Source organism: Mustelus asterias, chromosome 6 (assembly GCF_964213995.1).
Source record: "Mustelus asterias chromosome 6, sMusAst1.hap1.1, whole genome shotgun sequence".
NCBI classification, from domain to species: Eukaryota; Metazoa; Chordata; class Chondrichthyes; order Carcharhiniformes; family Triakidae; genus Mustelus; species Mustelus asterias.
The window spans coordinates 60311125-60329081 of record NC_135806.1 but is presented as its reverse complement, the minus strand read 5'-3'; the positions used below and the strand labels follow the sequence as shown (position 1 = coordinate 60329081).

Here is a 17957-nt window from a genome sequence, read left to right as displayed (position 1 = left end):
ATTGCCCAGGTATGTCCTGTACACAAAAAGCAGGGCAAATCCAATTCAGCCAATTACCGCCCAATCAGTCTACTCTCGATCACCAGTAAAGTGATGGAAGGGGTTATCAACAGTGCTATCAAGCAGCACCTATTCAGCAATAACCTGCTCAGTGACGCCCAGTTTGAGTTTTGCCAGGGTCACTCAGCTCCTGACCTCATTACAGCCTTGATTCAAACATAGACAAAAGAGCTGAATTCCAGAGGTGAGGTGGGAGTGACATCAAGGCCGCATTTGACTGAGTGTGGCATCAAGGAGCCCTAGCAAAACTGGAATCAATGGGTATCAGGAGGCAAACTCTCCACTGGTTGGAGTCATACCTGGTACATAGGAAGATCATTGTGGTTGTGGAGGGTCAGTCATCTCAGCTCCAGGAGATCTCTGCAGGAGTCCCTCAGGGTAGTGTCCGACGCCCAACAATCTTCAGCTGCTTCATCAATGACCTTCCCTCCATCATAATGTCAGAAGTGGGGATGTTTGCCGATGATTGCACAATGTTCAGCACCATTCACGACTCCTCAGATACTGAAGCAGACAATATCCAGGCTTGGGCTGACAAGTGGCGAGTAACATTCGTGCCACACAAATGCCAGGCAATGACCATCACCAATAAGAAACACTCTAACCACCACCCCTTGACATTCAATGGTGTAACCATCGCTGAATCCCCACTGTCAACATCCTTGGGGTACCATTGACCAGAAACTCAACTGGACTTACCACATAAACACCATGGCTACAAGAGCAGGTCAGAGGCTAGGAATACTGTGGCGAGTAACTCACCTCCTGACTCCCCAAAGCCTTTGCACCATCTACAAGGCACAAGTCAGGAGTGTGATGGAATACTCCCCACGTGCCTGGATGGGTGCAGCTCCAACAAGACTCAAGAAGCTTGACACCATCCAGGACAAAGCAGCCTGCTTGATTGGCACCACATCTACAAACATTCAATCCCTTCACCACCGACGCTCAGTAGCAGCAGTGTGTACTATCTACAAGATGCACTGCAGCAATTCACCAAAGATCCTTAGACAGCACCTTCCTAACCCATGACCACTTCCATCTAGAAGGACAAGTGCAGCAGATAAATGGGAAGACCACGACCTGCAAGTTCCCCTCCAAGCCACTCACCATCCTGACTTGGAAATATATCACCATTCCTTCGCAGTCACTGGGTCAAAATTCTGGAATTCCCTCCCTACTGGCATTGTGGGTCAACCCACAGCACATGGACTGCAGCGATTCACGAAGGCAGTTCACCACCACCTTCTTAAGGGCAACTAGGGATGGGCAATAAATGCTGGCCAGCCAGCGATGCCCATGACCCACAAATGAAAAAGTAAATAAATAACACCACAGCAAATTTGAGATGAGGTCAAATAAGAGGCTAGGTTTATTTTATTCAAACTCAAATTGCAGGAAGGGGTTTTGCAATGCCCACCTCTGTTATACTCATACAATCAAAGAGGGATAAGGAAAAGAAAAGGATACAGGGCAAAGGCCACAATAAAAATAAGAATAATGATAAGATAAAGGCAAAATACTGCAGATCTTAGAATCTGAAACAAAAACAGAAAAAACTGGAGAAACTCAGCAGGTCTGACAGCATCTCTGGAGAGAGAATAGAGCCAACGTTTCGAGTTAGGATGACCCTTCGTCAGGGTCCCCATATTTAAAGAGCAGCTATTTAACTTGCCGATAAGATGATTTAGACTGACTTCTGTTCATGCAGACTTACTGTTCAAAGTCTGTCTGTTCCGATTTTCAGGCCTACTTTAATTCAGGCAGCCAGTGCTCCAGTCATAAATGGGGACATAAATAAGAGAGCGAGATGGCAAAACTTTGGAATGTTTCAGGATGTGTTGTGTAGTAAGTTGCTGCATTTGGCAGAGTGTTGCTGCTCCTTCACAAGGAGGACAGTAGATTTGGTGACTTTTCACACAAAGGCTACAACAGGCTATAGTTTTAGTGCCTTTGAGTTGCAACACAGCAAGGAGATGGAGCAGGGTCTGTGGAGAGGAGGGGTTGTCTAACAGAGGAGAAAGAGAATGTGACAAGCAGGAGGCATTAAAGGGGGTGCTTTCACTCTGGATGGGTTGCCCCTGGGTGCGTACTCAAACTCCAGTTTCCTTCAGATGGCATCTCCTCAGCATAATTTTTCTGTCATACTCCACTTTCCTATTCATCTGCAATGCCCCATCACAGCATCCTCTTCATCAAGGCCTTGCAATGAAAACTCCCAGAATAACATTACCATCACATTTTCATTAAAACAATAGATCCAATTTTCCAAGTAAAAATGGACATTTGTGCATTCTCTTAGAGCTTATTCTGATTGGAATGCTGCTGACTACACGTGGCCTTTCAGGACAACTTTGAGCAGCTCTGCACCTTGAAGGCCCAGCTACAGTTTGCACCACCTTCGCATGGATGGCAACAGTGTGAGCTGGTTGGCTGAGAGGCAATAGCAAGAGCACTAATGATGCTGGTGGAAGCAGGAATGCTTTCATCCTGAGAAGACAACTGATTTGTGCTTCACGGTGCTGCTCCAGGGAGGTGATCTGCTGAAGGGCAGACGGCCGGACTGTCACGTGAGTCTGCATGCTGCTTTGAACATTGAGATCCACAGTCATGACAACAGCAGTCCGAGCCAGCATGGCAACAAGCATGAATCTCATGGTCTCAGCCTGGGCTGTGATGGAAACTGACCCATCAGATGCTGCATCAAGGCTGGGACCAAAAATGTTGTCATGGAGTTGGCCATCACTTCCACGTTGGAAAGAAATGGACTCCAAGGCTGCATGATGCCCCGTGTCATGATGCAGCTGGGCTTCTTCACACTCTGTAATAATGATAGGTTGCAGGCTAGCATCTTAATGTGCATGTTCATCACCATTCCTGTATGCCACCTGTCCAAGTCTCCATCTGAGTCCCCTGCAGCAGAACCTGTCTGCCTTGTCCTCTAATGAGCTATCACATAAATTATCCTTGCCCCCAGGCTTGACTGAAGCCCTCTCATGCCCAATGACCCACTGCATGTAGATCTGACTCGATACTAGTCTCTAAATGTTTGCTCAGTGCCTGGTGGCTGTGAGTGTCAGATTGATTGATGGTGCTTTTTCCTTGGAGGCAGAGTGCAGTTTTCTCTCTTTGGTTGCAATGGCTGGGCAGCTGGGAATTCTCGGGTATCTGAAAGCAGCAAATCAGAAGTTTGGAGTGAGGGATGGGGAGGGGTAATGGGTTGCAAAGAACAAGGCTCCCTGGTCACACCATTGTGTTAGAAAACAGAATGAGGGTAAGGAGGAATTTGGGAAGTGGCACATGCAGTAACACACCATCATCCTGAAAGATCTTGGTAATGGCAGATGCTACAAGCTCTGTTGCCTCATGATGCATAGTACTAGCTACTCCATCAGGTTCAAGGGACGAGTGTGTGCCTATCTCTGCCCGTTTGCCTTTGCTCCCTTCTACTGTGGGCAACTTGGTCCTGCAAGAGTGGCAGAGTGCCAGTGATTGTGTCGGACTCTGTTTAGGTGATGTTCCTGCCATAGCTGAATAGCTGGATTGTGAATTGTGACTCTGCCCGAAAACAGGCCTTAATGAATATTCAGCCCTCTGTCCTTTGTGCCAGACAGCTAAACATAGCAGCTGTTTTACCACAGAGGTTTGTTTAAGCCTCCAATCACAGTAAATTTGGTAGAATTCAATCTTCCTGTCACTGTCTACTATACAAAATGAGTTGCAGTATTCACAATATTATAGATTTGTATAAATTGTGTTCAAATTGCATGGTATATTTTCACATCTTAATATGATCCAGTATGTTGATTTTATGATATTGTGCACATTTCATTTTCTTTTATGTTTTCCAATGTTGAATCCCAAGGAAGGCCCGATCAAGCAATGACATTTAATTTTATATCTGGAAATTGTCACTTGTTACTAAGAGCACATTTGGGAAGCATAAAAGTCTAGTGATCTCATTGATAGTTTGGATGGCACAAACTGTGATGGAGGTTTATAATCATTATCTGAATTACCTGGTTATATCTTTCAATTCACTTCCTGATACCTGGATATATCGGGGCTGAATTTTATAGACAAGTAACAGCAGAGAACTTTGTAGAATGGCTGCACGTATTGAGGAATTACAGGAACACTGTGTTTACAGGTAGCACGTGAGGCTCTCTGCCAATGGCATGCATTTCGAAAATGAATTCTACGTACAAACACGTGGAGGGTGGGATTTTACTGTAAAATCTGCCCGAGGTCAACGAACCTTCCCATGGTCTGCCCCTTGCCCGCTCCGATTCCCGTTGCGGGTGGGACGGTAAAATTCCAGCCACCGTGTTCCCCTCTTTCATAATAAATGGCCTTCTGACTGTTCAAATCGACCAGTAACTGGTGGCGAGGATGATGTACTCTATAAATTGCAGTGCATCACAGGTTGCTGGTCGGTATGCCCAAGCCAATGCTAGCTTTACGAAAATGGCATTTTGTGCTTAGCTTCCTTGTATTTCAGAGAAGAGAAGAGAAGAGAAACCCTACAGTACAGAAAGAGGCCATTCGGCCCATCGAGTCTGCACCGACCACAATCCCACCCAGGCCCTACCCCCATATCCTTACATATTTTACCCACTAATCCCTCTAATCTACGCATCCCAGGACATTAAGGGGCAATTTTAGCATGGCCAATCAACCTAACCCGCACATCTTTGGACTGTGGGAGGAAACCGGAGCACCCGGAGGAAACCCACGCAGACATGAGGAGAATGTGCAAACTCCACACAGACAGTGACCCAAGCCGGGAATCGAACCCAGGCCCCTGGCGCTGTGAAGCAGCAGTGCTAACCACTGTGCTACCGTGCCTCAAACATCCTTTCTAATGGAGTTCTTCATTTGTATATTAATTGTCCATTGACCTATCCACTTCTAGTAATTAACAGCATAAGTAAGCTTGTAGTACTCTTGGGAGAAAGGTGTTCATTGTCTAAACTGTATATATCAGGGAAAAATCACAGGTTTAACCTTCATCTTAGTTGGAGCAGCCACTGAGGTTGGCCCCTATTCCCTGCCCAATCCAATAGTGCAGTCAGCCTGAGTTCACATTCCTTATTGCTATTCACTGATGGAAAGTGTGCATGTGCGTATGTTTAGGTAAGGATGGAATGTAGCTTGGTTGCAATGCCTCTTGCGGCCAAGTAGTATGTGGTCATTTGCTGTTTGAAGTTTGCAAATGCAGAATTTCCACTTTGGCAAGATGGTGATGTCAATGGTAGTTTATATCAGAATAAATCAGTGCCTTCAGCAGGAGAGGAGAGAAAATTGGCAGGCGGCAGGACAAGTAATTTATCTTTTACTGAGTTAAAACATCATCCCTAGATAATAGCTGAAAGGAACCCTGCAGCTGGAATATAACTGAGGTTACAGGTTAACATAAGTTATACCTGAAGTTTGTGTTCAAAAGCTTGACATACTGTAACTGGGTGACATATTAAAATGTAACCCAAAATCCCAGTGTAAAAGGCTAGTTAAGTATGAAGTTGGTAAGCTCTATATAAAAAATACAAGCGAGGGAAGTGGGAGATCATGAAGACAAATTAAATTTCTGTAACATTTATAAAAGCACACATTTAGCTTTTAAAATAAATGTAATTACTTTGAACCAGATGTTTGAGGTTGCCCAGACTCTTAATGGGTTTCTTTAAACATATCAGACAGACCAGTAGGTAGTTTGGAAGTAGTGTTCCTTTCTCCAGTGTTTTGGGATATTGACCCATTTTTCCAGAAATAATTTGAAACAGAGCGACTTTTAAATGTTGGGGCTTTAAACAAAATATATTAATATTATTGTTAAAAGGTGAGAGGTTAATATGCTACAAGCTAAAGTATGATCATAGACTGTCCTAACCAACAAGCATATCACACCCATTGTGTTGTGAAGTCTTTATTTCTGACTGCAAATAGAGAGAGAGGCAGTTATTCAGGCCGTTCAACAGCAACTTGCAAGGACACACACTGGTCAGAAGCAAAGTCAGGGGAACAGTTGAGCATTATATGGCATAGAGTCAATCTACTGATGTGCAAATAAGTGAATCTGATCATAAACCTCGCTCTGTATATTCATGTGCTGTAAAATAAAGCAGCTTAATAGCTGGCCTTGTCTCACCAAGTGCTCGATCAGTTTGCCTTGGGAGGAATTGAAGAAACAACATCCCTTGCAAATAAAATAGGAATATCCAATTCCAGTCACCTGGGAAAATATTATTAATTCCACCCCCTCTGCATTATGTTTTGCATTATTTACCATGGGGCAACACAGGCCATGGGGGAAGAACTGAGGAGTGGGACTAATTGAATTGATCTTTCAAAGAACTGGCACCAGCATGGTGGCACAAGGGGCTGAATGGCCTTCTTTGTGCTCATGACCCCTAAATGTAAGGTGCTCAGGCTACTTAAATAAAGAGTAAATAGCACAACCATACTCAAGCGACTATGTAAGGCAAGACTCTAAACTTGTAACATTGATAATCATTAACCAGAATCTCGAGCTGCATTTTAACTCCACTGTTGGCTTGTCAGTCCTTGCAGCCTCCTTCTAAAGGACTCATGGGGCTGCCAAATGAATATCACTAGTCCAAGTTACTTTGTCACATCTTAGAACAAAAATTCAGGCAACTTTCACCAAAGAAGCCTTTTTCACCTTCACCTTTTTCAGTGAGCAGGTTAATCAACTGTATCTTATAGAGGAGAAGTGTATCTTGAAAGTAACTGGGGAGAAACTATCCATGCTTGTGAAAGGATCAAGAATGAGAGGGCAAAGATTTAAAGTAATTGGCAAAAGCAGTTTTATAAAAGCCGTAAGTGCAGTAAGTGGTTAAGGTTTGGAATGCACTGCCTGAGAGTGAGGTGGGGGCAGTTTCAGTCGTAGCATTCAAAAGGGAACTGACAATTATCTGGAAAGGAAGAATGTGAAGGATTATAGGGAGAAGGCAGGGGAATGACACTAGGTGAATTGCTCATTTGGAGAGCCAGTATGGACATGACTGGCCGAACGGCCTCCTTCCACTCTGTAACAATTCCATGAGCTACCTTCTTTGATTTGATTTGAAAAGTATTGTTCCTTGCGTGCCATACAGACAAAGCATATTGTATTGAGATTCTCATTCCTTAAGGTTGTTAATTGTTTTAAGAAATTTATGAAATGTTAAATTTTACAATTTTATTTTTCTCTTACTTTTCATTTCTGTTTCCTTTTCTATTCTATCTTAATCCAGTCTTTGTTTCCCCTCTTTATTTCTCTTGATTTGCCATGGAAATCACCATTCTGATCCACTATTCTTCTCACTCCTTCGTCTGTTTATTTCACAATCGTCCATCTAATTGTAAGCTGATGCACTGTGTGATTCATTGTTCACCAAGGTCCCAGGTTCCCTGTTGCTCTCAATGCATCATTATTGGGTCACAGTCACAGCAACTGTGCAGGCAAAAAATGTTAAAACTAAAACATGGAAGAACAAGTATACTAATAGGGCACACTATGAGATGCCCCACTGCAGCAAAGCCTTAGCCCAAACTTTCATTGAAGGAATGATAATAACAGAATCATAAAAGGTTTATTGAGCGGTCATCCATAGTTGACTATCACAAATTAATGACACAATGTATAAGACTGAATGCCAATGGTTCTGACATAGCTGAAAAGAGAATAAGATCTGTACTTACTCATATCAAAGACATCTGTTTTTGAGCTGTCTTCATTATTGGTCGCTAATTCACAGGTCCCTGTGCTGACGCTGGGCTCTACTTGAAATAATGCTCGAGCCTGGAGATCTAGATGTTGAGTGTTGACGTACGTTGGAGCTTCTCCACCTTTGGATAATGAAGGTTTCACCTCTGGCTGGACGTATAAATCACTTGAGGACCCTGTCAGATTTCAAATAAGAATTGTAAGGAAGGCCTATTATAAACAAAGGGATAGGAATTCCATAATTTGGAGGATTTGGAATAATTCTGGAGAAGAAGCAGGATCCAATGGATTTCTGGTCCATATAACCCCCATGAAGGAAGTGGGCACTTCTTGGGCTGATCCTCATAACATTGCAGAGAAACTTTAATGTTCTCTGGGAAGACTCTAGGGGCTATATTAGGAATTTCATGCAACTTATTTATTTATTAATTAATGTCACAAGTAGGCTTACATTAACACTGCAATATAATTATTGTGAAAATCCCCTAGTCGCAACACTCCAGCGCCTGTTCAGGTACACTGAGGGAGAATTTAACACGGCCAATGCACCTAGCCAGCACGTCTTTTGGACTGTGGGAGGAAACCGGAGCACTCGGAGGAAACCCATGTAGACACGGAGAGAACATGCAGACTTCGCACAGACAGTGACCCAAGCCGGTAATTGAACCTGGGTCCCTGGCGCTGTGAGGCAGCAGTGCTAACCACTGTGCCGACCCTCATCGATCAATGCTTGCAAAGAGCAAATGTAGACCATGATTCGCCCATCCTGACCCTCAACTTTTCTGGCGAATTGGGGTGGGAGATCCGCGTCGCCAACCTTGTTCCAGGATTTGCATGTGCGCCGGGAACACATGCACATTTCCCAGAGCTGGCGAACAGTTGCAGGTCAGACCATGCTGGAAACCAATGGGAAGGCAGGTAAGTAATTTGAATCTTTTTTTAATATGTTTTAAATGTCTTTTAAATCTAATTATTGGGAACTGACCGGTCCCGATTGAATCTCCCACCCGCCAGGAGTACTTCATTCTGGCAGGGTTTACAGTAGCTCCCCACGTTCGGGGAACTAGCAGGAGACCCCACCGGAATGAGGGGGGTAATTGGGGCCCCCCCAGGGGGTCGGGCAGCAGGGGGGGTTGTGCCCCTGGGCATGGGCACCCTGACATTGCCAGCCTGTGCCCCCTGGCACTGCCAAAAGGGCAAAGTGCCCCTGCCCAGGGGGCACCTTGGCACTGTCTGCCGGGCATCAGGCAGGGCCAAAGGGGTGAGGCCTATTGTGGGAGGGCCTAGTGGTGATCGGAGGGAGTGGGGGGGGGTGGTCCCGCTGCCACTCTGCATTGGGATCGGTCTGGGATGGAGGGAGGGCAGCGATTGGGGCGGGGGGGTGGGTTGGTTTGCCATTGTGGGGGGGCCTGCCTCCCAGGAGGGGGAGGGGTCTGACCCTGGGACGGTCAGCAGAGGGAGGGGGGTCTGCTGGGGTGAGGGGGGATCGCCACTGCTGGAGGGGTGGTCTGGGCATTGGGGCGCTTCGGGGCAGAGGGGATCAGGGCTGGCCTGGGAATTGTTGTGGGGCCACGAAGGAAGGGGAAGGGAGGAGGGTGCTGGAGGGGCAGCACTGCGTGGGTCCCTGGCTGGCCAGTGATTGAGCTGGCCAGCAAATGGGGAGACTGACAGATCGGGATCACTGCGCATGCGCAGAGTTCCAGAGCTATCAAACTCTGGCGTAAATAGGCCCTACCCCCCCTGGGGTTTTAATGATATTCACGATTGGGATCTCTGCATTGCACAGAGTACAGAGATTCAGGTGAGAAGCTGAACTGAAAAAACAGTTGGGATCTAGAACAGTTCTCCCGCCAATTCAGCACTTTTGGGAGAATCGCGGCAGTAGGTTCCATTGTAGTTTTACTGAGGAAAGGAAGTAAAGGTTATTGATCTCAGAAGATTCAAGTAATTCATGTGATAATGTTGTCCATCTTTGTGTCAAGTTGGTGCTGACTTATTGCAATCAATGAATAGTGCTGGGAATACTGGCTGCAAGCAGCATTTTTTTACAATTAGTAGACAAAGTTGACATAATGTCAGTCTATAGTCCACTAATGTGGCATGGATTAATTTTAATCCCCATGCCCATTTTCAGGGGTTAGCTAATTTATAGCCCATCTACCTGCAAACGGCACATTCTGCGCTGAACAACTGACCACAAGGGTCAAGGAGATTAACCATGAGGAAAGTTTCAAAACAATTAGTATTGCGAAAAGAAATAGTTAAAAGGGAAACTCTGAAAGATATAAAAACGGTAAGTTTTCCATACAAAAGATTTTAACTAAAATTTTAAATGGCACAAAGTAAATGTGGATGACTACTCAAAGTATAGGAATGTAAAATCAGGAAGCATAAGTGGAAATTAGTGAAAACAAATTCAAACACTGCATTATATTGGAAACATATTAATGACTTGCCGCAGTAAATGTGGATGGTACACGTTGCTGCCACTGGGTCAGTGATTACCAATCATTTTGAGTTGACCTAGAAAAGAGCCAGCACGTATGTACTGGATCGAATGACCTTCTATTGTGTTGTTCTCTGTAGTTTTACACAAGTTCCCGAAATCTCACTTTCTGCCTTCAAAAATCAATTGATTTTAGCTGGGGAAAAAATACGTGGAAAAGGCAGGCAAGGTGTTTGTCATGAGTATGCCACTCCCATTGACGCATTTCAGCACAATTTGCATCATTGTGTTCTATATTTTCAAATAATATTTCAAATTCTATAGGTAACCCATTTACTGAGAGAGAAACAGATGTGCTCGAAAGACATCATCCACTGAGATTCCCTGGAATCTCATTTGCTTTACTCCGTTCCTCCTGTGTGTGTGCGTGCGTGCTCGTGTGCATCTATTGACTTAGTAGCAGATCTTTCCTGAAAGGTTCTTTATTTACCATATCTGCCGAGTGCATGTCTCCAGTCTTCACTGTGGTCCTCGCTCTGCTGCGATCCTTGATAGTAGCTTTGGTCTTGTCCTATGGCTAACACTGGCTACAGTAACAAAGTAAAATTGTTCAACACTAAGGGTTCCATGCCTAAAATAACATAGAGCAAGAAAGATTAAAAGAATACAAACATTTCTTTCTTTGGAATGACACCCGTTTTATTTTCTTTCCTAACGTGAGTCTCATGCAGCAGTTGTTTTTTTTGGTATTCATTTATTTTTCAATCAATGGTGATAAAAACACCAATGGATTTTGCGGCTATCGGGTGAACTCTGTATCAATATTTTATGCTCACTGATTGATCTAAATCTGATTCTGCAATTTATGCCCATCATTTGAAAATATTACTGGGTTTTGTGTTTGTAAGGAGCCGTTGTTCAGAAGCCTGTTCGGTAACATGCTCGTTCATGTTCACTTTGAGCTCTGCCAAGGCCACTCAGCTCCAGACATCATCACAGCCTTAGTCCAAATGTGGACAGAAAAATCTTAATTCCAGGGATGAAGTGACAGTGGTTGCTCTTGGAAAGCCGTTGATCAAGTGCAGCATCAGGGAGCCCTCATGAAATTGAAGTCAGCTTTCCACTGGTAGGAATCATAACTAACATGAGAAAGGTGGTTGTGGCTGTTAAAGGTCAATCATCTCAGCCCCAGAACATCCCTGCAGAAGTTGTGCAGGGTATGTCCTCGGCCCAACCACCTTCAGCAGCTTCATCAATTACCTTCTCTTCATGATAAGGTTATAATTGGGGATATTTACTGATGATTGCACAGTGAGTTGCATTTACAACTCCTCAGATAATGAGGCAGTTCATGCCTGTGTGCAGCAAGACTAGGACATTCAGGTTTAGGATGATTAGTGGCAAATAACATTCATGTCACACAAGTCAATGCCATTACTGCTCCACTGTCACTGTGACAAAATCCTGCATTCCCTACCCAATAACGTTTGATTCTACCTGCACCATTCCATTGTTGAAGAAGACTGCTCTTCACCACCTTTTCAAGGTAATTAGGGATGATTAAATGATGCAATAAATAATTATCCTTCATAAATCTGCCCCCACCCCTCATTTAAACTCCCCAACCCATATTCATGGTACCCACTTTCTGCTTATCCAGTAAACCAGTGGTTCCCAAACTTTTTTCACTGGGCCGCACTTTCGGAATAAAAATTTGCTCGCGCCACACCAAATTTTTTATTGATAAGAAATACATTCAAAAACAAAAAAACAACTCCTAGCAGTGCTTGATTCATAACATAGAACACAACTACTTTATAATATGATCATGGGACATCCAGAAAGTATAAAACAATGCTTGTTTAAACCATGTTTAAATGTTTCTTTGATTGTCCTTGAATCTTCCCGTCACACTTGCCATCCTCTCTGCCGCACCAGTGTGGCACGCCGCACCCTTTGGGAACCACTGCAGTAAACAGTCTGATAATTTAGCAACAGTGAATGAGTAAAGGAAGTGATTATAGAATCATAGAATCCTACAGTGCAGAAGGAGGCCATTTGACCCATCAAGTCTGCACCGACTACAATCCCACCCAGGCCCTATCCCCATAATCCCATTACCCTAGCTAGTCCCCTCACACTAAGGGGCAATTTAGCATGGCCAATCCACCTAACCCGCACATCTTTGGACTGTGGGAGGAAACTGGAGCACCCGGAGGAAACCCACGCAGACACAGGGAGAATGTGCAAACTCCACACACACAGTGACCTAAGCCGGGAATGGAACCCGGGCCCCTGGTGCTGTGAGGTAGCAATGCTAACCACTGTGCCACCGTGCCGCCCCTACAGCTGAGCTACAGCTGACGTGGTCACAACATTTCCACAATTTCATTCATAAATAAGACCATCCTCTGATCACTTCCTTGCATTGCTCACTGCCCACATCCCCTGTCCACACTCCAACCCTACCTCTTTTTGTATATGTCCCTGGAAAAGCTATTCACTAATTCCTTTATAACTGCACTTTCAAAATCCCAACTCAGAGTGAAAATCCCATAGAATCCCTACAGTGCAGAAAGAGGCCATTTGGTTCATCAGGTCTGCACCGATCCTCCGAAAGAGCATCCCACCCAGACCCTCCCCTCTGCTCTATCCCCGTAACCTCGTGCATTTACCATGGCTAATCCACCTAACCCACACAGCTTTGGACACTAAGGGTGGGATATTACTGCTTCGCTCTGGCGAGACCCTCGCCTGCTCTGATTCCGTGGCAGGCGAGATGGTAGATTTCCAGCCGAAGGAGCAATTTAGCATGGCCAATCCACCTAACCTGCACATCTTTGGACTGTGGAAGGAAACCGGAGCACCCAGAGGAAACCTATGCAGACACGTGGAGAATGTGCAAACTCCCACACAGACAGTTGCCCAAAGCCTGAACCAAACCCGGGTCCCTGGTGCTGTGAGGCAGCAGTGCTAATCACTGCACCACCCTTTGGTGAGTCTTTGGGGAATGGAGGCATAGGCTATTTTCTAAATGGGAAAATGCTTAGGAAATCAGAAACACAAAGGGACTTGGGAGTCCTTGTTCAAGATTCACTTAAGGTTAACGTGCAGGTTCAGTTGGCGGTTAGGAAGGCAAATGCAATATTAGCATTCATGTCGAGAGGGCTAGAATACAACAGCAGGGATGTACTTCTGAGGCTGTATAAGGCTCTGGTCAGACCCCATATGGAGTATTGTGAGCAATTCTGGGCCCCGTATCTAAGGAAGGATGTACTGGCCTTGGAAAGAGTCCAGAGGAGGTTCACAAGAATGATCCCTGGAATGAAGAGCTTGTCGTGTGAGGAACGGTTGAGGGCTCTGGGTCTGTACTCGTTGGAATTTAGAAGGATGAGGGGGGATCTTATTGAAACTTGCAGGATACTGCGAGGCCTGGATAGAGTGGACGTGGAAAGGATGTTTCCAGAGTAGGAAAAACTAGAACCAGAGGGCACAACCTCAGGTGAAAGGGATGATCCTTTAAAACAGAGATGAAGAGGAATTTCTTCAGCCAGAGAGTGGTGAATCTGTGGAACTCTTTGCTGCAGAAGGCAATGGAGGCCAGGTCATTGAGTGTCTTTAAGACAGAGATAGATAGGTTCTTGATTAATAAGGGGATCAGGGGTTATGGGGAAAAGGCAGGAGAATGGGGATGGGAAAAATATCAGCCATGATTGAATAGCGGAGTGGACTCGATGGGCCGTGTGGCCTAATTCTGCTCCTATGTCTTATGGCCCTCCATTTGCCATAAGATTTCTGCAGCTACTGATTTACTCAACTGCGTCCACAATGCCATCTTTGATGTTCTATTCTACAGTGAAAACATTACTATCATTCTGGCTGTTCCCCAGTACACCCTTCATCTCCATAGATCCAAGTCCAAGGGACGCAAACTTGAAAGGACAGGGCACAGAATTAGTTTAACCATCCACTACCAGGGCTGGCTGGACCACTTAAAATACTATAGGGTCCTTCTTACATCTGCAAAAATTGCTCTCTAATCCAGGATCATCCTGGAATGTAAAGAAAACACCTCAGCTTCCTTCCCTGTCTGCAGACCACATTCTAAAACCCCTCTTGCCTGTACTCTCCACTCTCACCTCCACCAAGCGTGAGGAGCTCATGGATTTTTTTTGTCACTAAGGTTGAGACAATCTGATCAGCTGTCTTTGCCATGTCCCTCCCTTCCCCCAGCCCACCTGGCCAAGCTTTCTTTAATGTTCCTCCTTGGCCTGGTTCTGATCTCACATCTTCCTCCAGTTTCTCTCCTATCCCCCCCTCATGCCCATTCTCTAAGCCGATCTTGTCCATGAGACCCACCTCCTTTCCCTAGTTCTTATTCCCATTAAACTGCTGATCACCCAACTTCCTCTCCTGGCTCCCATGTTAACCAATATTGTAAATGGTTTTCTCTCTTCAGGCATCGTCCCACTTTCCCTTAAATGTGCTGTCAACCCCCTTTTCTCAAAATACCAATGCTTCAAGCCTCCACCTTTGCAAACTATCATCCCATCTCCAACCTCCTGTTCCTCTCCAAAACCCTTGAGTGTGTTCTTGTTTCAAAAGTTTGTTCCCATCTTTCTTGGAACTCCATTTTTGAGTCCCTCCAATCAGGTTTCCGTCCTCGTCACAGTAATGAAACAACTCTTCTCAAAGTCACAAATAGCACCCTGTGTGAGTGTGACTAAGGTAAACTTTCTTCCCTCACCCTTCTCAACCTGTCTGCAGCCTTTGACATGGTTAACCACATCATCCTCCTCTAAAGCCTCTCCACAGTTGACCAGCTGGGTGGCACTGCTCTCTCCTGGTTCCATTCTTTTGTATCAAACCTTGGCCAGAGAATCACCTGTAATGGCTTCTCTACATGCTCCTGTAGTGCTACCTCTGGTGTCCCTCAAGGATCGATCCTTGGTTTTCTTCTATTTCTCATCTACATCATCTGAAAGTACAGTATTGTTTTTCACATGTATGCTGATGACACCCAGTTCACCACCACCTCCCTCCACTCATTCCCTCTTGCTAAATTATCAGACTGCTTCGCTGACATCCAGTACCGGATAAGCAGAAATTTCCTGCAATTAAATATTGGAAAGACTGAAGCCATTGTTTTCAATTCCCACACCAAACTCCGTTCTCCAACTATCAACTCCATTCCTCTCCCTGGCAACAGTTTGAGATTAACCCAGTCTGTTCGTAGCCTTGGTGTCACATTTGATCCTGAGATGAGCTTCCAATTTCACACTTGTGTCAACACTAAGACCGCCTAATTCCACCTCTGTCACATCACTCAACTTTGTCCCTGTCTCAATTCATCTGGTGCTGAAACCCTCATCTGTGGGCCCGATTTTACCATTGCATGCACAAAAACATGGTAAAGTCGGGCGTGAGGCCATTAACACGATCTGCGCCCACATCCACGCAGATGCCCACTTTACCGAGGCCTGGGAATGGCATTTGCATTTAAATTGAATTAATGAACTGCCCACCCAACTTTATCAGCATTTCCCCCTTTACCACCGCATTCGCCGATCCGGAATCACGCCGAAATGGACGTACTAAATAAAAGTCTGTTTCGGGCGCGCCAGCTGCTGAAGTGGTGAGTTCAGCGCTTCCAACGGCTCTCTGATTCAGATCGGTGGTAGGGGAGGAGAGGGAGGTGGACCAGATCATTCTCTGATGCGGGGGGTGGGGGGGGGGTGGCGGGAGGAGGGAGGCCCAATCGTTGTCTGGTTGCGGGGAGAGGCAGGCCTGATCATTCTCTGGTGAGGGGGTGGGGAGGCAGGAGGCGGGTCAGATGTACCTCTGTGGGGGGGGAAGGGAGAGAGGCCAGATCATTCTCGGGGGGGGGGGGGGTGCGTGGGGGGGGAGTGAAGCCATGTCGTTCTCTGGTTTGGGGGGGAGGAAGGAGACGGGTAATATGTATCTCTGGTGGGGGGTGGGGGGGGGGGAGGAGGGAGGTGGGTAGGATGTATCTCTGGTTGGGGGGGGGAAGGCCCGGTTGCTCACAAGTGGGGGGGATGGGGATGGTCGGGAGGGATCTGCTGCCACTTTGCGGGCGATCGGTGGGGGTAGCAGGGGAGGGGGTGGGTGGATAATGACAGTTATGTTACAGGGATGGGGGTGATGTCTGTGGGGGCCATCTCTCCTGGGCCACTTTATCCACTTTCTGCGGCCCAGGAGCGATCTGACATGGGCACACTTTTAAAAACTTTTTTTGAACTGCACATGCGCAGTTCAGAGCTCTGATCGTTTTGAGCGCGCTAAGCTCTGCCCACAGCGCAATTTGGACTCGCGATTTTTTTTTCAGGCTAAGTGCATACGGGGGTGCCTGAAAGCAGATTTCTAAGTCGGATCTGAATTGCGTCCAGATTCAGCACATAGAATGAAAATAGTAAAATCAGGCCCTGTGCCTTCATTACCTCTAGACTCTTCTACTCCAATGCATTTCTGGATGGTCTCCCACATTCTACCCAATGTAAAGTTGAGATTATCCAAACCTCTGGTGCCCATGTCCGTATATCACACCAAATCCCATTCCCCTATCACCCTCGTGCTCACTGGCCTACTCTGGCTTCTGTTCAAGCAATGTCTTGATTTTAAAATTCTCATCCTTGTTCTCAAATCCCTCCATATCTATGCCCCTATGTCTCTGTAATCTCCCCCATTCAATGATCAGTCTGCAGTGATATGTATGGTACTTGCATATTTTAAACTGAACAGCTTCCTAATTCGAATAACCACAATGCAGCAATTGTATTTCTCACTGGGACTGCCTCTGTTATTCTTTGATGGCCATTCTAAAGGGTCTGAAAGTGAAAGCAGCTGGCTATTACCACACCAATCTGAGACTTTTCTTTGGCCTGGATCTTCCATGGAGTGGCGATCATCGTCGCATTGCCACTCCACTCAAACTTTCCTCCAACTCAACGCACAAGCCTGGCTTTACCAGAAATGCAGAGCACAGCATCCCTCAGAGAGCTCTTTCACAGTGGAGTAGGGTTGGAGGGGCTGGACGATAGGACGTGGCCCCTTTTTGCAGCAGTGGTTGTCATATGGTAAGTTTAAAAGTCCAGTTTGAATGTTGGTGGATAAATTAGTGAATGGGTAAGGTGGTAGGGTGGCAGGTTGTGAGACGGTAGGTGGGTGACGTGGTACGTGGGTGAAAAGGGTGGGCTGGTGGATGCAGTGGTAGGTTGATAGGATGGCAGGTGGATGAGGTAATAGGTGGGTAAACAGGTAAGTGGGTAGGGTGGCAGGTGGATGAGATGATAGATGGATAGGGTAGCAGGTGGTGATGTGGTAAGTGGGTAGGGTGCCTGGTGGGTGAAGTGGTATGTGGATCGGGTGGTAGGTGGGTGAGATGGCAGTTAGGTCTGGGGTAACTGGGTGGTCAGTGTGAGTGATTGGAATGCCAGTTTTGGAGTTAATCAGGAGTTAGATGAAGGTTTTTCTTTCTAACATTTTCTGGGTAATTATTCAAGTATGTAAATCGGAACAGTCCAAAGTCTCTGACTGTAACTCAGAGTCGGAGAGATTTGCAGAAGGTCCCAGGGAGCAGGGGCATTGTCCATCAGAAGTTGAAACTTCCCAGGCAATTCCCACTTACGTCAGTATGTTAGGACTTCTACAGGATCCCAATGTTCATCAACAGTCGTACATCTGGTCTCCCAACGATCCACAGAC

The 17957-nt window shown here is 45.8% G+C and overlaps 1 protein-coding gene across 1 annotated transcript in view; it reads right to left on the bottom strand.

Moving 5' to 3' along the window:
* Positions 1 to 17957, bottom strand: part of shc3 (SHC (Src homology 2 domain containing) transforming protein 3) — a 303591-nt gene that overhangs the window by 38872 nt on the left and 246762 nt on the right. The window contains exons 9-10 of the mRNA XM_078214387.1: positions 10726 to 10822; positions 7765 to 7965 (exon numbers count right to left, since the gene is read on the bottom strand). Of these exons, the coding sequence (XP_078070513.1) occupies positions 7765 to 7965; positions 10726 to 10822 (298 nt within the window). The remainder of the gene's footprint in view (positions 1 to 7764; positions 7966 to 10725; positions 10823 to 17957) is intronic.